This window comes from Cygnus atratus, chromosome 3, assembly GCF_013377495.2.
Source record: "Cygnus atratus isolate AKBS03 ecotype Queensland, Australia chromosome 3, CAtr_DNAZoo_HiC_assembly, whole genome shotgun sequence".
Lineage (NCBI taxonomy): Eukaryota > Metazoa > Chordata > Aves > Anseriformes > Anatidae > Cygnus > Cygnus atratus.
The window spans coordinates 21,096,713-21,118,729 of NC_066364.1; the positions used below are offsets into that span (position 1 = coordinate 21,096,713).

A 22,017-nucleotide genomic window follows, 5' to 3' on the forward strand; every position below is an offset into this window, starting at 1 on the left:
AAAAAGTACAACAATAGATCAATTCATGCTCAAAACCTAGGGTCTTTTCATGGGTACAGCAAATGTCAGGGATTTAGAAAACTGCAAACTACCTGAGCACTGAGAATCTAGGACCAACGGCCTCTGATCAGGTAGCCATACAACAGCAGGTATAGATGAGACAACAAGTAAGCATACTATGCAAGTTCAACCACTGCCATTTTTTCCAACCTCAGTAAGCTGCATACTCCCCTTACTATTAGTAATGAACAAACTATTTACTAAATTCTCTATGTTTAACTTGTCAGTTGTACCACACTGTAATCAGACTAAAAGCATATTAATTTGTTTTTAAACATCACTTTTCAGCTTAAATAAAGCACAGTATGGGTACACATACAGAAAATAAGCTAGATAAAAATGTAAGACAGAAAAATTGTATCAGTTTCCCCTCTAAGGCAAGGACATAAAAAAGTGTTTGTGCTATCTCCAAAGCCAGAAGAAAAGTAAATTATATTAAGCTTGTCTGTAACATTGTTACATTTCCTAATAGTTTTTAAAACATTGCAAAATTAAATATATGTTTAAATAATACTAACAAGTACTTCTGTATGCATCGATAGCTTGATTTCCAATGGGTTATGTCAAGTCTGACTTTGCATTCAAATGATTCTATTACAAATTATACTTAAGCAGTAGGAAATGTGGAGAAACTCAAAATATCAGAGAATTCACAGGATCGTGGCAGAGAGATACGTATGTTCAGATACATGGTATGAAAGTTTTAACTATTAAAAATGACATAAGAAGCACTTTAATCCGCTGCTTTTTTCCATCTTCCACATGGATTTCTGACATCCATTTACTCTGCATTTTTTCATTCAATAAAGGCATTAACAGGTTGTCTCAGAAACACACAAAGCTGGGTAGACACCACTTGCAGCATTTGATGGTCACCCGTCTAGAAAATGCAGCTGTGGAGAATGTCAACATACTCAAAAGTTACTGGAGAGAGGGGGGATTTCTAGATATGTACACAAAGAGATGGTTGTATTACATTTTCTCAGCTGGCTTAAAAGTGTGGGGGAGAAGTGTTGCAGTAAATTTCACTGCTCAATTTGTGAATGAACCTTTCTAGACTAGACAATATATGTACATAAGCAGTGTAGAAACCTGTCATTTTGTATCAGTGATTTCCATACCAGTGTTACAGAAGTGGCTTTACTTTTATTCCAAGAACCTGTTCAGGGAAGAGCTATTAGAACTGGCAGCAAATTGATCCGTTTCAGCTTCTACTCAGTTTGTGTGGCCTAACTGTTTGCAGGTCCCAGGGACAAGGGACAGGTCTTTCAAACCTTATCTTAACTGATTTATGTTACTAGACATTGTACCAACAGCTTCCTGATATCAAGACACTAAGACAGAAACTTATGAACTGTTAATACTATACTTGATGTATATTCACTTTTTGACCTCACTGTTATACTCACAGGTACAGGCTAAACTTACCTACAAGCACATTTTGAGTAAGCAGAACTGTAGTATCCAAATCTCTTCAGTCTACCTAAAATGAACCAACACAAAAACAAGAATGACTTCCAAAGCTTCATCCTTGAGGAACAAAACAGTAATTTAGTACAGCTACATGCACTATTAGGTCTTTATGAAGTCATTACTAAATTTGACATTTTTATTTACTTACTATTTTCAGTATGCTAAATATATTCTTAAACACTTGTATGTGAGTATAAAAATGATGAAAGGCAATTTTCTTCTTTCTTTTAATCCACCAGATATTATTACCATGAAAAGAAAAACCAAGAACCAAGAGAAGTGCCTTGGAAACCAACAGGGAAATAGAACTTACTACCTTTATAACATATTCCATTGTGAACAAGAGATTTATTTTTGCAGATTGACAGACTACTTCCCATAATTCTTTTAACATGCATTTTGTAGGTTGTCAACAGTTGGCAGATTGACATTCTCTTTACAGTAGCATAACTGCCAGTAGTACATAATGCTCAATACTTAAAAAACACACTACAACTGATGTGTAATGCTGCCAAAAATTACGTAAACACAAATATTTCACCACGAAAATTGATGTTCTATTGCTTAATTCTACAATTTTAAGGAATGTTTGTTTGTATATCTAGAACTACTAAAGATCTGCTCCACAGTAGTTGTGGTCACTTGATATCCTTCATGCTTATGCAATTTTTTAAAAGTTTGGTTAAAACAGACTTGCATCAGGGTCACATTGTACCCTAGGAGTACAAATTGCATGACAAACAGAAATGTAATTCAAAGTAGACATATTTTTTGGGACAGTGGAGCATGGATTTTGTACACAAAACACAAGCTGCCATTAATTTACTTTATATAATAAATGTATAAAACATTCCAGCTAACGTGCAATATGTAAATACTGTAAATAACAGGCATAAGTAATAAAGTGTTTGGTATTAAGATGTCCTCAGTTTGCTTTCTGTTCACTGAACCCAGAATTTGAAAAACAGATGGCATTTTCAGGTAGCTACGGTCATTTATCCACACAAGCATCTTTCCAATGAGAATATGCTAGCATAAGAAAGGTACACCCACCTTGGAGAAGTCCTGTAATTTGGACATACTCTACGGACTTGGTAGGACGGCCATATCTGTGTATTTCAGTCTCATGAAATGCCCGTCCCACAAGGTTGCTCCAATTCCAGACAGAATTCTAAATTCGAATCTTTTTTTTTTAAATGACAAATGGTTGTTTCAAAATAAATAAATCAATACATCTGCAATCTATTCACAATACTGCAAAGAAATTATTATAACAAATGTGCCCAGTATTTTAGTATCAACTTTTGAGGAATCAGTGAACACTCACTCAAGAAGCCTTGTTAACATTTCTCTTTCTTCCCTCAATCTGATATTAAGTCCAGTTGTCATAATAAAATGGCTCAAACAGGAAGAAAACCATTAAGCACAATTTGTAAATACACCTCTGAAAGTTTTATCTTAATACTGGCATTTAGCTTCAATTTTATCCTCAATTAAATCTTCAAAATGTAAGCACAACACTCAATACCCTGTTCCCCTCCCAAGAAGTTAGCAGACTTCTTGAAATTCACACTCAAGAGCCTTCAGCATCTAGCTCTTTAGAAGAAAAAAAGATAAAACATTGGCAGAGAAGTACAAGACCCCATCCTAGAACATAGCTGTATTTACTAAGGGAGAAGTATGTAGTTCTAATTTGATTTCAGTCATCACTAAATGCCAAAGTTTCATTTCTCACTGGAATACGTGTATACTGAAAACATGCAGTTAAGAACGTACCGCTACAGGCTTCATTACAGCTCACCTGCAGTAAACGTGTCAGTGGAACTCTGTGCCTTCCTGTAGCCCCACTGACTGACATCACATCAGAACATACTACTTAATAAGGGAGTTTAAATAAGTATGATTATTTCAGTTTGTAGTAGGACACCTGAAATCTGGTTCAGTTGGAATTTTCTAGAAAAAATGTATTGTAAAAGGAAAACAGTAATTTATTTAATGGCTTAATAAATGAATATAAATAAGTTATTTCCACGGAAGGTTTTTTTTCTAGATTTAGCTGAAGTCAGCAGGTTTTGACAGAAGATACAAACTTCAGTATAGCAAATTTTACTTATTTAGTCTGGGTGTAGGCTTACTTAACTGAAACAATCCAGGGGCTTAGTCATTTGTAGGATTAATACAAAAATATGTACCACACGTTCACTGTTGCTCTTGGAAGCAAAACAATGGTACTATGCAACTGTCTTTCTTGAAGGCAATTCCTGTTCTATATTCTCATATTCTACAAATTTCTGTGCAATATCATGTTGCTCTCCTCCCCTTCCTCCAAAAGAAACCCACCACAGATAAAATAAGTAAATAAATCAGCTTTTGCCCTCCCAGTGGAGCTGGTGAATTATTTAGCTGATAGATTACTTGCTGAAAACATAACTTGGGTCAAGTCTGATACTTTACAGTCAGAAGTAAATTTAACACAAATAGTTTTGACTTAGTATTACTTTAGAGGAATTTTCCTAAGCCTAGTAAAGGTAAACAACTGTACCCTTTTATCTCCCTTCTGTTATCCCAGCAGCCCAAAGATACAGAGCTAATACTTAAATCTTAACTTCAATATGTAGGAAACGTACAGGTTCTACTTCTAGTCAGCCATGAATGGGAAAGCACAAACCATCATGTTCTCAATCATCTGAGTTAGTTTACTTTCACTGGAATATTTTAAATGATCTTTCTGGCAAGAATAACATTAGATTATGCCTAAATACTTCCACTTCTGAGGCTAGTGCATAAAACCACATTTGAGGTGGTTTTTCCCTAACTGCTCATCATTTTCCCTCATTTATTTTATTAAAGCATTAATAAAAGAAATGGAAAAACATTTTACGTATATTATTTTTTGTCCCTGTAGTGAAACAGCTCTTAACTTGCAAATTCCTAAACTGTTCACCAAAAATCACAATCATTGGTAACCCAATAATACACCAGATCCTGGTTTCTGTATTCCATCTACCACTTGCCTTTTTGTAAGCAGGTTCTTATGTTTTGTGTCCAACTGAAAGCTTAGCACAAACCAGAAACCTCATTAACACAAATACTTCTCAGCTGTTTTACAGCAAGAGTCCCATGAAATGCAATTCAAAAACTCCCGTTTTGAAGGCTGCAGTACGTGCACAGTGACACCAGGATTTCTCCTTCCCCAAGAGTAACACGGTCCTCTATGCAAATCCCTTTCCCAGAAGGAAAGGAGGTGACAAGTCTAGAGGCTATTCTATTACTTTGGAAGGCAGATGTAAGAATAACCACAACGCAACTAAATAAATAACAAAGTAAATTTTACAGATACAGTTTTATAGAGCATGTGGTAATGCTAATTCATACCAATATTAGGATTATTCTGAACAGGAAAACTATCATAGGAGTTACATTATTGATCTCAGTACATTTCTCAGTTATGTTTCTGCCTATGACAGAGACTGAATGGGATATTCATACAGGCATGGATTTTTACAATGCATTCCATTTTTGTCTAAGAGCAGAACTTTCTATTTACTGGCTTTCATATATCTTCATACTACATATTATATTACATACAAGTGGTCTGTCTTCAGGTTGAACTATACTCTTTGGGAACACTTTTGACAGGCCATCCATTCTCCTGGGTAAATCTGAAAATACAGTCTGCCACTCATATAGGATCTGGGAATATAGCAGGGATTTCAGTAGTTTACTACTACGAGATACAAAATGTACACTTGATGTTTAGGCTTTTAAGCTGACATGTTTTGTCCTGAAAGTAAACGTTAACGTTGTATGTACTTATATCACTGTACTAGGAATTGGCCCCAAGGCGATAGGAAGATGAACCAGAGAAGTCCTACTAACATCAGTGACTACTTCTGAACTGATTTCATCTTAATTAGTATGAAGATCTATTAGCACAAAATGATTGCTTCTTTGATAACTGAGCATTTAAAACTATATAACAAGCCATTTTTACAGGATCCTGATAATGGATTTTACTTGTTTGAGCTTTGAAATAATGCTAAGAGTCTATCAACAGTCAAAACCATGCCTGTCTTGTGGCAGGCAGTTCTCTTTGACCACCAAGCTCCATATGAAACAGCTTCATTCCAAAAGTTGTCTAGGGATACTAGGATGACATGCCTAAGTTAACATACATCAACTATCATTTCACAGTCTCCTGTTGTAAGTTCATTTAAATTAACTAATGTCACAATAAGAAGACCTAATTTTAGTTTGTATAGCACAGAAAGAAGCAAGACATTATTTTTTACAGTGCTTCTGAGAAAGGGTTTACAGATAAATTTATTCTGAACAAGTACTTTGTTATTACATTAATGTGTGAGGAAATGGTTGATCATCTAATCCAACTTTAAAACTTCCTATGTTTTTCTAATTAGATGACAGAAAAACTACAATAAAAAATTAAACTGAAAAAGTTTTCAACCTACTGAGGAGGCATAATTTTACAATTTAAATACATCAATCAAGTAAACCTTACATATTTCAGGAGAAGCTAATTATTTTATTCTAGAAATAAAATGATGAAGCATTAATGAGGCTTCTCCAAAAATGCTTTACAGCATCTAACGCACTGCTCGTAAACAGTTTCAAAGTCCTTTTCATTCCCCTAGAAAAAAAAAAAACAGAGGAAAAAGAATGTAAGTATACTAATACCATCTCAAACCAAAAAAAGTTTGCAAGCTGTTTTTTTGTTGTCAGTAATAGCAAATAACTGGCATTAGGCAACAATAAGAACAGTACAAATACATGGTAATAGTTGTAGCATGTTTCCTCCCTAATTTGAACTATCAGTGTCTCAGGAATTTCCAGAGCTGAACACTTTTTACTCAGGAGCTCTGGATGAACTTTCCAACTTTCCTTCATGCTTTTTTTTTTTCCATTCAGTTTTGAAGCCCTTATAAGCCTTTTTTTTTTTTCCTTTACATTCACAGTACCCTGTCATGTTGAGTATCACAGTTAAACAAAGCACCATGTGGAAACAAATACCCCTTTTTGTTTTGAACGTGTCTCCTACAAACCCATCTGATGTTCTCTACTTCTTGTGTAATGAATAGCAATTCCTTATTGGTACCTTCTTCCGTGATACCAATGTCTTACAGAACCCCACTACATCTTCCTCCACTTCTCAGTCCTAAACTGAAGGATCCTAATCCAACTGATTGCTCTTGGCTAATATTATTCAACATCTTTGACCACCCCCCATGTCTTTGTCTCTGTTTTTCCTAATTATATTCTTTTTGCAAGGAGACTGACCATGGAGGGCTTCACTTAATATTCAAAATACAGGTGCATTATGAACTTAAATAATTTCTATAAGAATAAAGATGGTTTCCTTTTATTCCAGTAGTTTATATTGGTTTGTTAATTCTTAAAAAAAAAAAAAAATTTGGCTTTGCATATTACCAGATTAAACGTTATAAGAAAACTGTGGGATCTGGCAAGGTTATGTACTATACATACAGGGTTTTTAATTAAGCTAACCAGAGAATTTCTTACATAGTATGGATCTTCAATAATAAGTTGTTTCTGTGGATCATATGTCCCAAGTAGTTCAATTTTGGCCTTGCAGTCTTTAACCTGGTTGCTTTTCCTTTTCAGATCTCTGGAAAAAAAAAAAAAAAAGTAAATCCTATAAATTTCTCTTCAGAATTTGTTGGTATCAGTATTAGATGTTCATGTTTCTAGAGAACACAGGAAAATAATATCCTTCGGGACTCAGTCAATGCTGTAGACTTTCTACGCTGCTCCTTTTTTTTTTTTTTTTTTTAAATTGAGTATCGGGGCATATATAAATTTAATTCAGAGTATAAAAAAACAGGCACTCAACTTAAGGCTTAACAGAACTTTTTAGCAGTATGTTTATCACCTTCTTCCTCAAATAATTCATTTAGTATTTTCAATGTCCACCTTTAGCTCACATTAAATAACAATAATAAAGATTATCTACATATTTTTTCAAAATTATGAGGAAGCTTCGTTCATGGGTTAAAAAAATGTTCTTAATTGTTATGTTGCAAGATCTCTTGATGCTGCCTCTAACTCCTGTGAAGTCCTTCTACATTGAGTTAGCAGAGAACAGCAAATTCATGAGATGTCTTCCCTTTGACATATTGTAACATTTTAGCAATCATCACATCTTTTACATTGCCTCCCATTGACAGAGCATATTTTTTTTGAAACAGTATTTTCCCCATATACTTACAAATGGCCATCCATCATCCCAAAGGCAGTTAAAACACACCTCTCACCACCTTCAGATTAAAAGATGCTAAGTACTATGATTCTGACAAACAGCTGAAACATGTTAAGTTCTTTTAACTTATCTATATATCTCCATACAAAATCATCATTTTACTTACCCAGTGTTGAAAAAGTTTAAAGTAGTTTGCAATTGGTCATAAGAAGTAATTCTCTGCAGAATATTCTTTCAAATAGTTAAGTACTGAGCAGGGCTTTTGAAAGCACAGACTGTATTTCTAAATTTTATATTATGGATGAGATGCATGCATCAAGTATAACATTCCCTTTAATAGAATGCAAAGTACACTACAACTGACAGTACTTTTTATAGTTCACAGGAAAAGAAATGTACGTAGTCATAAGCATAATCAGTTTCAAGAAACTAACTTCTGATGTATTAATTCTAATTAATGAAAAAATTAATTTCATAACATTTAGAAAGACAAAATAGCAGTGAGACTACAATACTGCTTTTCCATAAATAAGAGCCAGGACTCTAACAAGAAAGAAGTTATTGCTTGAATTTACAGATTTTAAAAAAAATAAAATAAAAGGCAGCCCTGTGAATCTTGACAACATTTTCAGAGGACAAGAAGGATGTCTGAAGACTGCCATCCTATACATATACCCAATTACAATAATTTTCTTCAAGTCTTTCGGCATAGCACCTAATGAACAGGAGGGGGCCAAATGGCTCTGGTACTACAGAAAAAGGGACGTCCTGGATCTCCCTTTTCCGATATGACAGGCGCCCACTCCACCAGCACCTGGAACCAGCTACAAATATGTATTCCCATGACAATGGCTGAATTGGGTTCACATTTAAGATGAAACTTAGAAGTGTGGCAGTAGCAAAATCCCTAAGTCTGTTATAGTTGTTATGTTTTGTCTGCTTTACAGCTCATATATAAATGAAAACTTACTTTGGTATTAACGATTTAAGAATTTGAATGAAACTACAGTAAGCCTAGTCACCTCTTTGCCTGACACACTGCAATCAAGCCAAGTTTTAGTGCATGGCATCCATGAATAAAGGGCATAACAGAGGTCATTCAAAACATTCTGTAAAATTCAACAAATGATACTTCCTTCAGATAAGAGGTTCTGGTTCTTAAAGTCTTTACGTGTTACTAATAGGGTTTTCTTTCTTTGTTTTATTAGGTTTACAGGTTATAGTCTTTACAAGCACTTACACTTGTAGATTATTAAAACTCTCCCCCTTAATCCTAATCATAAATACGTATGTAATTAAGTAGAAATTTTGCTAATGACATCCAAATTATCTAGGCATCTACTTCACCTAATCTTTCTTAAGCTCAAATCATCTCAAAGATGCACTTAATTGAAACCATGGGAAACAGCAGCAAACAACAAGATTTCCCCCAGCTAATGACTTAAATTATTACTGAGCTCACTATTTCCATTAAAATAAAAAGAGCAGGGGGAAGGGAGGAACACAGATTTAATCCCTTGCAGGTTTTCGGTGTCTTTTAGATCCTATGTAATCAGAAAAACAGATCACTTGGATCAAAAGACAGTGCGTCCTCGTTCTTAACTGCACAGGCATCAGCTACACTTGTGTAACACAAAGCATACTAAACTTCCTTTTCCTTAATCTTGATTGGCATGTATCACACTAATTAAACACTCAATTTTAGCTCATTGAACATATAAGAAATGAAGAATCCCTCTATTACAATATCGTTCACACACACAAACCCCCAAAAACAAGACTTGTAAAACATGACGTCTTCAAAGTGACTTGTGAGCTAGCACTACAAGCAATCCAAATTAATTTGTTCCATTTATTCATACATTACCTTAAATTGCTTTCATCCATGCAAAGTATATAATCGAAGGTCTGGAAATCATCTTTAGTAATCTAGAATTAAAAACATATGTTTTAGCCTATAAACTATGATTATAAAAAAGGGGAAAAAGTATTTTCAAGTTTTGTAGTTCTGATTTATTAAAGAAGACACATAAGGAGTAAAACTGCACATCCTTCATCAACTTGTACAATAATTTAAGGCGTTTTAAGTATACTTTGCCATGATTATTTATCCATTTCTACAAGTTTTCCTACACGAAAGTAAGGTAGCTATTTTATTAATACTTCCATGATCAGGAAGAATAAATGGAATAAAATCTATAAAGAGTTCACATTAAAGACTGCATTTCACGCGTAGTCCTAGGTGTAGTATTGTAACGAAAAACTTTGAAGGTTTCTTCAGTACAGGTTTTTCTGGCAGGTGTCTCTGGGAAGAATGGGATAGAGAAATGAGTAAGCAAGAGAACTGACATATTATCCTATATGATATTAACTTGTAAAAAATATTTACATATTTGAAAAAAACAGCAGAGAAAGCACCTACTTATGTGTTAACAGCAAATAAATACTGCTGCATAATAGGGCATAAGAAAAGACTTGCAGAAATTATCAGTAGACTAGGCCATAAATGAAACATTTCACACCAGGAAAACTGAAGGGGGGCAAAAGGGAGGAGCGTTTGAAAAGAAAGGGTTAATGGTGAAAACTAATGCAGACTTGTTTATTACCACAGTAAAAATATTTGCTGTATTCATGCTGTGCCTTTGACCTAAGAAAATATTTTTACAGTAGAAATAGCTCTGTTTTCCTGGCAACTCTAACAGAATCTCTACAAGCTTCTTCTGGTTGCTCTACACAGCTAAACACTGCCCCTGTGAAAATAAGTTGTTGGCATAGATTTATTTGTAGTGCAGACATAGGCAAAAATTACAAAAAAAAAAGATCAAAGGTAAAACACACCTGCCACACTTCCCCATCTTTGTATACTTTGAAAACATGACAGTTACTACTCTATGAATGAGCACTAACACAGATCCAAATGCAGCCCTAATAACAGGATTACTACTGGTTAGCTTGTGGTCTTCCAGAGATATCAGATACAAAAAGCATAATTCAGTAAACACTGATGAACTAAAGATATTCCTCAAAACTACAGAAAATTGGTATTTCTGGGGAAGGACCTAAAGAGGCAGTAAAGATGAACATGCATTTTTGAGAAGTAGTGGCAAGCTCAAGCAGTCAACTACACAGAAGTAATTTTACGTTCAAAAAAATACATGTAACCATTATTAAAGACCATCAACAGAGAAACACATGATCATTCCAATTTGTCTGTTAAGCATTTGCCTTTATTTTCAGAAGGGTAATCTCCTTTTCTCTGCCTTAAGAAGAAAAAAGAAAAAAAAAAGAGAGAGAGAGAGATGCAGTAGTCTTCAAATTTATCCAGCTGTGAAACAATGTTTAATACAACCTTCCTCTAAACTCAGTTTCACAATTAAGGCAAATGCTCGATATGAGTCATACTGAAATCAATTTTGACCTCAGCATGAATGGAAGTGAAACTGATTAATTCGTATCACTTTTGTGCATGAAGACTACGAGCTTAGAGAATTTCAATGGGTGCATAAACAGACAGCAACGTACCATCAACTAAAATGTTAACATTTTATATATACATATATATATTTATACTTCATTTTTCATTTAAAGTTTGCTTGAACAATCACTATAATGAACATCACCTATGTAGAATGTAACCAGTTTAACATTCTATCTTATATAAATCGCTCTTTTGGTAGCTATTGGATTAAAAGAAGAGATACAATCCACAATTATGATAATTATGCACAAAATTACATGAAGGAAAGTGCTTTTCACTGGATAAGTTTTCCACAGGAATGAAGAAGATAACTGTACGAGGTAGTCATCTTTTGACAGTATTTGGATATGAGAGAAGAAAAATCCCTCCTTTCTATTTCTGCAGCTCCTAGGTTAAATCTTTCTCAATCTGTTCTGAAGCAACAAAATCATACACAAATTTCTACCCTTGAGTTTGTCTCTACAAGCAAAACAAATACACTTCTGCTTGTACTAACCTGACCATTCTGCAAAGCCATACTTTACGCTGTTGAGTCCCTCTCTTTCTGGAGGTACTACAAGACCACGTCAGCTCTACCCATTTTGGAGTATCAGCAGAGACTATTTGACAGAAGTTTGAAAAAAATACTGGAGTTACATAGTTAACATCAGTGCAAAATGAACAGTTAACTTGCAGTTCAGGGACTCGGTTTTTGTATTTTTACTTTTTAATAAAAGGAGCTGTTTGTGCTGGGATGTTTTTACACAAATTTTCATCCTGCTAGTCTTTCTATTTATTGTCTCATTCTTTTTAATTTTCCTTCCTTGCATATTTAACATTTCGGGCTCTTCTACTTCAGAAACCTTTTCATTTGCCAGACATATAAACAAATATCTTCATTAAGGTGTTTTCATTTCCTCTCCTCCGAGTTCTTTCAAAGCAAGAGGATCCGATGTTTTTGGATGCTTTGCTGTGCCTTAACTGCCCACAGACCGCTCTAGTAATACCTAAGAACAGTTCTCAAGTTTCCAAGTCTCATCTTTTAAGAATACAAACATGTTGCACTACTGTGACTGAAACACTGAGTGATTAGTTTGAGTACCATTTAGCTTGCAAAATGATAAACAATGCTGTTTGTAAGCACTAATAAATAACAAATCCAGAACCAGGAAAAGATCACAACATCAGGCCTTTCCTACTAATTATTCTAATAGCTAAACATTAAAAATCTGGAATGGTATTATGCTCAGTCCTGTTTGCATTATTACATAACGAAGATTAGCATCAGCAAAGGTCAGCGGAGAGCAATTGACTAATTGAGGGAATTTATTTTAAAAAGTTAAAGAACTAACCATGCAGTCCTTGAAAGTGAAGAAAGTAAATATGACCTCAGGAAGGTCTGGTAAAATTCAGAAGGGATCAGAAATGAAAGACAATAACAAGACTACTTGATTGTTTTGTCAGTAGTTGAAGTAGTCACATAAACTCAAGCTAAGTAAAGGTGAAGCCCTAAAGGAATATCTTGTATCCAGAGAACAGTTAACTCAAGTAAGTTATGTGCATTTATTTGAGTGTCTGAATGATTTAAATAGATGCAGGCACGTTTATTTTCCATCTCTCCGGAGTGCCACACAGAACTAAACTTTTTGTTAATGAAAACTGAGATGAGCTTTGGTAAAACAGAGGATTTCATTATGGAAAAAACTTGTCTTTGACTTAAGAATGTTTCAAGAGTATGTTTTCCTCTGAAGTCACCACCAACTGTACTATTTATCCTGGGTTTGAGTGTCTTAGTATAAAGATATTCACGCAAGAGCAGAATCTTTTTATGATGGGTGAACAGGTATTCTGCTTCTTTTTGGACCTGCTAAAATTCAATTCCTTGCTGAAAGAAGCATCACAGATTACTAGACTCAGTCCACTTTTTAATAATATTCAAAAAACGTTTCATAAAAATGCCCATCATACTAACCACCTGAATGTAGGATTTTTCTTTAATGGAAAAACTGCTCCAATGTTTCATAGTTATAGTTCCAATGAAACTTAACAAGAAATTCACTAACCTCAACTGCAAGTGTCAGGCCACTTGGGAGTCCTTTAAGAAACTGCACATTGTATTTACTGTTTGATGCTTAACCATGCACTGGTCAAACGACTTCTGTAATGTAATGGTTAGCACTAAAGAAAGCATGGGTATGAACAAGAAAGAAAATATACTCTCTTCTACCTGCCGTGCTTTATGTGCTGTCTCAATGCCATGATTTCTTAGACAGCTTAAAGCCCTTGCATCTGGGGAGCGCCCCACGTTCCAGTCTGAAACAGCAGCACTGTCTGTCATCCACTGTAAGAACAAAACAAATACATATACATATTTAAAGAAAATTAAAGTACAGTACCTGCCTGGCAATATGATTCATGGTAATGCCATGCTTCTTCATGCAAGTCTGTCCTCGATAGTCAGGAGGGTTTCCTATTTCATAGGTAGATGTTGCTGCACTGTCTATCCTCCACTACAGAAAAACAAATTTACATTTTTATGATTCCTTTCACACTGCTTATATTTGTACTAACTGGCTACAAGACAGTTATTTCAAAGGCAAGAACAGGAATAAACAGCTTACCTTATTTTCAACTTTTTCATCAGTTACAAGTTTTCTAAAAACTGCTTCAGCTATTGGAGAGCGACAAATGTTTCCTATAGAAACAGGAGATCAAAGTAGAATTTTAGATGATTAAAAACAAAACAAAAAAATCAATAATTGTGTGGATTTGTCAGCACAGATCAGATGAAAGATTTTTATTTACTTGGGTAGAATGTGGATTGCTTATGTTATTGTAACTCAGATTCTGCAAGAGTGGAAACATAATATCCATCAGTCTCTTGAAACACATATTATTATATGAAAACATACAACTTGTTAAAATGAATAGGAGGAGTATTGTGTAAGCACATTTCTCTTTTCTCCTCCTTCACAGAGGTTCTGTGATCACAGAAGACAAAAGGCAGGCAAAATTACAAAATTTGAATGATAGCAAATCACATTCTTCCATACTGACGAATTACAACTAATGCATTACTGGAGAATCTATAAGTATTTGCCTCAAATATTTACATTACTACCCACCCGTTAACAGAAACCTTTTGGACAATTCCAAAATACAACCACCACCAGGATGGAACCAAATTAGTGAACTGAATGTGTAGCAGAAATCCTCCTGACCACTGAAGTGAAGTCACATCAGGTCAAACTGAATCCTCAACAAGAGCAGCTTCCAAATACTAATTCCACTCCCACTCCCCACCCCCAAAAGAGAAATCAATCAAACAAGCTCTGAACACACTTCAGGAAAAGAAATATTCCAGTGTTGTTTTGTTTTTGTTTTTTCTTTTTGTCCAAAATATGGAGGATTAGTAATGAACGGTAACTTATGGCAAAGCTGAAGTACTGTCAATCAACCAATGAACAGTTAAGGTACCTGTATTTATTACAGAAATACAAACTCAGTCTTGCCTTCCAATGGCCACCAATTACACCAGCCAATTGATCTGACCTTATTTTCAGAAAAAAACTATTTCAACAATGAAGTAGCACTCAATAAAAAAAATAATAGGTCCGAAGTATTTCTGCTCCACTGCTGAAGCTGTATGTAACTGGGTTTACCATTTAATGTAGACCTCTCAAGCCTGCATGCAAAAATAAATACTCTTCAAGAAAGAAAAACATCTCAACAAATAAATATATAAAACTATTTGACTGTTACTTGAACTTCCTATCTTTTGATCCTTTCATACGAGAAACTAGATGCATATTTAGAGTTGATATATTATCCACATCCATAATAAATCATACAAACTTCCACTTTCCATCAAAGAATATGATAGTCCATATGACTCCATTCATAGCTGACTTTTGAGCAGGTAACTATGAAATATCACAAATGGTAGCACTCAATTCTATACCTTAAAAAAAAATCAATCACAAACATCACTGTTCTGCTACTGATTAAATTCTTTCCAAATTTCAAAGAGTAAAAAAATGAAATGCCCACAAACAGAACTAAACTGCTGACACCAAGAGACTTACAGATCAAGCACTCAACAAAATATCAAGGTGGATATTTCACTACTAAAGAGGAAGAAGCTGCTATGACCTGGGCATTAAAGAACTTGCTGTCAGTCATGCCAACTATTAAAAAAAAGTAGGTGGGAAGTAAAACTACAAAGTTTTAGAGTACACCAAAACGAATGAATGAATTAAATGAATTTTGATGGCAAATCTTTTTCCGGGGAAAACAAACTGTTTCCTTTACTTGAACTAGCTTATTCCAAACAAGGAAACTAAATTGGTCTTGAAAGAAAAATAAAAGAGTTAAAATTTGTTTGCATTTATAAAGTGAGAAAAGAGATTAGTATTTATTATAAAAATGATAAAGAATGTGGTAAGTAAAAAAATATTCACTTAATTTAACTGAATGAGTTAAGCATTAAACTATAACTTTAAGAGGAATGGAACATGGCAACATCGAGCTTAAGACAGAAAAGAACCTTTGTAGTCAATGAGTCCAATCCTCTGATACCGTGGGCATATACGGCACCACATCTCTTATAAACACATTAGTCTCTCTTTTAAAAGCATCATCTATCTTAAAAGGCTGCTCCAGAAACTCATTTCCTGCAGTAGCCAGAACCTTTCCAATCCCCACTTAATATTTAGACTTGGAAGTCAATGCTCATTTGATCTTGGTTAACATCACTCTGTAGCTTAAAAACCTTTCCTCCCTTCAGCAGATACACAGCTCTTGTCAAGCACAGTTGTGCTAATCTAAACAAACCGAGCTCCTGGCCTCCTTTTGAAATTAATTTACCCTTATCTAATTGCTCCTGTTAAGCCAACTTTAAATAAATAAATTCGACAATTTTGAATTCCCAAATACTGGCAAATAAAACCAATGATATTCCAAGATTCTTTTTTTTTTTTTTTTTTTTAGACGATTAGGCTTACAAAAGACAAAAAAAAAAAAAAGTCCCAAAATATTTACTTAGTTCTTTTGAAAACAACCTAAGACAACTTCTATGATCACATCTGCTTCCTTCATGAGTATCAAATTTGTGGTCATAGTCCCCACTTCTCATTTGCCCATTCCCTCTTTTTCTCCATTGCTTCCAACAGATTACCTTTAAATCTTCTTTCCAAACTATTACATTCTGCTCCCATTACACAAGCTGTTGAGGATATTCAGTTCTCCCTGTATGTTATTTTTCCTTTGTACAAATTATAACGTGTAACTGTGCATGATCAGTAAATTTCATTACTATGCTTAATATTTCAGTAATTTCCAGAGTTTCAAAATGATACTTTTGAAATAAAACCTTCACAGATTTTTCTGTTTAACCTTCTCCTTTACCTGACTTGAATCACCTTCTGACTTGTTCCAAATCATTTTCACTCTTCTACAATGTGCTTACTACTTAAAATAAATGTCTGAATATCTTTGATCATACCACATCAGATATCATCACAAATGGCAACACAAACATTGATTAAATATATAATTACCATACTTCTAGCAATGCCTAGGAACTGCAGTTACATAATTTATTAAATACTTGTAACTTAATTTGTAATTTAAAAATTTATGTCTTCCATGACAACACATTCCAGGTATTACCAGAGGTATTTATTAACACTACTGCAGAATCACCGTCACCATTCAAGCGTCTTCATGGGGACTATGGACAAAATCTCAAACTGACTTAATAGCTCTCTTCTCCCTATATTCTGCAATATTATTTTCATCCTAACAAATTATTTTTATCTGTGCTACTCCTTGTGACATTATAGCTCATCCCATCTTTGACGTTAAGCCTTATTGTGACAGATACAAACCGCAATTCTTATTTTCCAGTCATCGCCCCTTTCCCACAGGATAATTTCTATCCATTTATACTCAGTTTTGCATCCCACTACTGTCTCTTCAGTCTTTACTGAGGTTCTTTGCACATGCACCATATTTCCTAAGCTATAGTTTGACTGTCATAATTGTGGAACGAAGGGAAAAGATTCACAAAGATTCAAAGGAGGATTACCTTCCTCCTTGGACTCAAAACATATTTTCCTTAAATGTTATCTACTCCTTCCTTAGCATCAATTTTATCAGTCTTCTCCTCTGGTATTCCTTTTTCCTTCACTGATCAGTCTCCTTCTAACTGATCTAATCATGCTTTTTTATGTATAAGATAATGGTACTGAAGTTCTTTGAATCTCTATCTTCTCCTTTCATTTTTAAAATTTCAATCTCATCAGGTAGTACCCAAGGTACCCAGAAAGAGCCTTACCATTTAAATAAATCCTATAAACATCAAACATAATGATTCAAGGGTGAAAGACAAACTTCATTTACAGAATCAGTACTGGAACCATTTGTTGACTACTTTTACAAATTCATGCTTTCTCACTCATTTTCCAGGGACAAGAAGACTCCTACTGCCTATTATCCAAACCAACGTTCAATTTTGAGTTCTTATTCCAGTCCATGATTTAATCTTTCATCTATTCTTGTACAGACATAGAAGTGTCACTTCTCCCATCATGAATGACAACTTGACTGCATTTCAAGCTCAGGCCCATTGCTCATCTCTACAAACTGCCGATCTTACAATCTACTCTCTCAATCTGTTTTGTATCTTCATTGTTCCTTATTCAGCTCTCTAACTCTTTCACATTCTTTGTCTTCCCCAAATGTGAACAGATGCTCTTCTCTTCTGTTACAAACAGCAGATGGAATAACAAAGGAAGAAGTTTTACTAGCTTTCATCCTCCCACATTTAAAAACCCGCTTTCAACTCCATGTGTAGTCAGTTCATCTAAGCCATTATCATACTACTTCCTAATGTAATTTGCATCATCCAATAACTTACCATCAGGCCTCCCTCAGCAACAAGTGTTTAAAACTTCCCTACTCTGTGCCATTATGTACTCAAATCCCTGTCTGAACTTCATCATGGTTCCCAGTCGTGTCACTCTATCTTTTCTGCAGTCAAGCCTATTTGCAGACACTACTGGGTTGGTATGCTTTTCACAAGCTAAAAGCTCCCCAGAACGAGTAAGTTCTCAAAACATAAGCACCTACTCGCAACAATCTGACTCCTAACATTTTTAAGCTTACACCATAATCTTATTTTCATATTCTAAGACGGCTTTTATGACCATGCTTTCAACTCTCCAGTTCTCCTGTATCACTCTGAAACAGATTAAACAAGACACTGTATTTAAACAGCTATCTCACTGCAGAAGTAAGGTATTGTCCTTACTTCTATCTAACATTCTCTTCTTTATCCAAAAATTGCATTAGTTCTTTCTGTCAGCTCACCAAGAACCCTCATGAAAGCAGCTGTTTAGGACCTCTTTGATGGCTTACCAAAGCTACTGCTTTCTCATTGGCTATATTTAAAAGTATATATTGGGTTGTGACAACTGAATCAGGAAACTCAAATCTTTTTGTGAGAAGTGTCATTTCCTCATACTCAATAAATTCATTGTCATTTTAGAAAAGATGTTATGCAATTTCTGATGGCAGCATTCATACTCAGTGATACACAACAAACACCAGCTTCTTTTTTTTGTTAACCTTTGGACACTCCCAAAATCACTTTGCTAAACCATTTGTCTAGTAACTACTCTTCCATGCATGGAGACCAGCTTCTGGTCTAAGATGCCCATACAGCTTGTTATGTTATAGTGGACAAGTCACAAAGAGGGTAACTTATATAACATGGCATCATATTAAGTTCATTTCTAGAGCTCAATCATTAATTAGATGAGCTACGTAAATGTAAAAAGAGAAAATTGCTTTCTGGTCCACCTCCAATTTTAATTCTTTGCCTTAAATGAAAAAAATATATGTATTTCCAGGTGCCCTTTCGTATTCTGTAATTAAATATGCTGCTGGATTCTCCATCTATTTCTTAGTGATGAGGAACTCTTATCATTAATGTAATTATGTACATTAACTACATTATATTTTGTTGTGTAATATCTGCTTATCTCATTACAAACAAAGAATAGAGTAAATGGATATTTTAATAACAGGTTTCTTTCAAAATAATGTAGAAAGAAAATATATTTTTCATGAAGGCTTGTACTTTTGGGGATTTGCTCTTGCTGAACGTGGGAGAACATCTGAATTAATACGCTTCATTAATTAGCAAAGAATACTACAGGTAAAGGCAGTTCAAGACACCTACTTAATAGTCTTTTCAGCAATAACCATAGGTTATTCTAATCAAAAGTTGGGGGGGGAACAACTATTAAGACATAATCATCGCTTTTCAAGACTAATTAAAAAATGTTAAGCAAACTTTTTGGAGTAAAGAAGTCACAAGTTGCCTTCTAATCTTAACTGAAATACCTATTTGACCGCAAAAAAAGAAGAGCTTTTCGTGTCTATTAACTTGTATGTCACATGCACTACTACAACCACTAGGTTGTATTTTTTATAACCCTGTAGCACAAAAGAGGAAATTTCAAAGATATTTGCAACATTTATTTTCAAAATTTCAATTTGTAAACATCAGCCCTTTTTGATTTGTTCATCCTTTCCTCAAATTCAGTATCATAGATCACTCTACACCTAAATTATCTTCTGTTAATGATGGCTGCTCAGAGTCCCAACTGGATAGTCTCAACTTATTACAGTGCAAATCACCATCACGGACTTACAAACCTGGAGATACATAGGAATTGTTTTATAAAGATTGCCACTGTCTTTAGAACATACTGTTGGGAGAGGAAAATGCATGTTAATAAGATGTTTTTATACAGAGATATTTGTGTATGCCACTGGCTCCCAAACATACACCAACTGATAATTCCTTATCTAAAGGATGTTTTTCCTGAAGTTACTACTACAGCTAGCTTTTACAGTAAGGTAAATATCGGAACATATTTCACTAAACTAAACTCGTTTTGCTATTTGACTAATCTCAATTTCTCTTATTACAACAGAAAAGTACTTAGTAAAAAATGAAAAATAAAAATAATAATAAAAAAAAGTATTAGCCAATAGCTTTGTAATGAAACTGGCAAAATGCCAAGGATTCACAGGGATCAAGTTTGAGCATATAAGTAAGATTATAAAAGCTAGGTGGCAGACAATATTAAAAGCCCTGCTAGATCAGAGCTGAGAGCCATCTAGCTTGTTATCTCTGAGAGGAAGCAGATGTTTTGGGAAAGTATGTACACAGAAAGGTGCATGGCCATGTAATCCACGCTGTCGGGTTGGCAATTTGTGGTTGTGAAGAAGCAGAAGATCGCTGTGCTCATTAGGAATCAACTGTCTTGAGCTTCACGAAAGCGTCCAAACCCTTTCTGATCCCTTCACGGTTGTTTTCCATGACTTCTCATGAAATGAGATTCAGACCCTAAAAACATGCTATACGCTTTTATTTTCTTTTAACCTGCTGCCTGCCTCTCCATTTAGGCAGCTCTTCAAAACAACAAAAAAGAAAACTTTATTATTTTCACTCCTTTTCACGATGACCAGAACTGCACAGACCGAAGTCCACCCCCCACCAAGCTTCTTTTACCTCAGGCCCCATCATGTCTCCCCGGCTTCACGTCGACCCTACCGCCGACTTCGGCCACCCCTGCCCCTGACCCCTGTCTCTGATGCCTGTACCCGATCCCTGTCCCCGATCCCAGCCCCGGGTCCCCGATCCCAGCCGCAGCCGCCCGCCCCCGCTCACCCAGGCACACGAACAGCACGGACTTCACCTCCCCCGCCGCCATCTTCTCCGCTCGGGAGGAGGAAGGAGGCGGGCGGGGGGGGCCCTCGCTAGCTGTCGCGCCGCCTCGCTTTACGACAACAGCCGGCTTCGTTTTTTGCCTGATTTGAGAGAAAACAGAGGGAAAAAAACTAAAAAAAAATGCCAAACCGTGAAAACGAAAAACACGCACCGAGGCGCGCTGGGGGAGGCGGGAGGGCACGGCCCGCCCGCGCGGGGGCGGCAGCCTGGCGGTGGGCGGCCGCCCCGGCCCCGCCCGCCTCACCTGGGGCAGGTGAGCGGCTCTGTGGGGCCGCCCTGGCAGCGGCGCTGAGGAGAGCGGCGGCGCTGAGGCTGAGGTGTCCTGGGCGGGCAGGAGTGAGTATCCCGGGGGGTCCAGGTGTCAGGGAGCTGCTGCCAGTGTGGTTGGTCTGACAGCCCTGGCGGTGGTGGCTTCTCCCTGCAGCCCGCTCGGAGAGGGGTTTGGGAAGCGCCTGGTGCGGTGTTGTTCCTGCTGGGCTGGTGGTGGAACACAAAAGCATGGCTGAAACGCCGCAAATCCTATGAGGAGCGGCTGAGGGAACTGGGGTTGTTTAGTCTGGAGAAGAGGAGGCTCAGGGGAGACCTTAGTGCTCTCTACAGCTGCCTGAAAGGCAGGTGTGGGGAGCTGGGAGTCAGCCTCTTCTTGTAGATGACCAGCAATAGGACTAGAGGGAATGGCCTCAAGTTGTGCTAGGGGAGGTTCAGGTTGGAGATGAGGAGACATTTCTTCTCAGAAAGAGCAGTCAGGCATTGGGACAGGTTGCCCAGGGAAGTGGTTGAGTCACCGTCCCTGGGGATGCTTAAGGAAATGTTGGACCTGGTGCTTAGGGACATGGTTTAATGGGTGACATTGGTAGTAGGGGGGATGGTTGTACCAGATGGTCTTGGAGGTTTTTTACAACCTCAATGATTCTGCGATTCCTGTAAGGGGCCCTGGGGCCACAGGGGCTGTGGTACGGCCTCAGGTGCATCCTTGTTGAGGGGAGC

The 22,017-nt window shown here is 36.2% G+C and overlaps 2 protein-coding genes across 3 annotated transcripts in view; one reads left to right on the plus strand and one right to left on the minus strand.

Moving 5' to 3' along the window:
* Positions 1-5,830: 5,830 nt before the first annotated feature.
* On the minus strand, positions 5,831-21,475 carry ACP1 (acid phosphatase 1). 2 transcript variants are annotated; one of them, XM_035542975.2, is made up of 7 exons: positions 21,275-21,475; positions 20,971-21,110; positions 13,847-13,920; positions 13,453-13,566; positions 9,636-9,697; positions 7,072-7,177; positions 5,831-6,181 (listed from the first exon to the last, which is right to left on the minus strand). In XM_035542975.2, exons 2-7 carry the CDS (start codon positions 21,011-21,013, stop codon positions 6,104-6,106), a joined length of 477 nt encoding a protein of 158 aa, XP_035398868.1. In that variant the 5' UTR covers positions 21,014-21,110; positions 21,275-21,475; the 3' UTR covers positions 5,831-6,103. The 2 variants fall into 2 exon arrangements, with proteins under 2 accessions (XP_035398868.1, XP_035398867.1); XM_035542974.2 differs by lacking the exon at positions 13,453-13,566 and adding an exon at positions 13,622-13,735 and having other exon boundaries at positions 21,275-21,407.
* SH3YL1 (SH3 and SYLF domain containing 1) overlaps positions 21,247-22,017 on the plus strand; it is a 43,679-nt gene continuing 42,908 nt past the window's right edge. The window contains exon 1 of the mRNA XM_035542973.2: positions 21,247-21,366. Coding sequence (XP_035398866.1) covers position 21,366 — 1 coding nt within the window. The 5' untranslated portion in view covers positions 21,247-21,365. The remainder of the gene's footprint in view (positions 21,367-22,017) is intronic.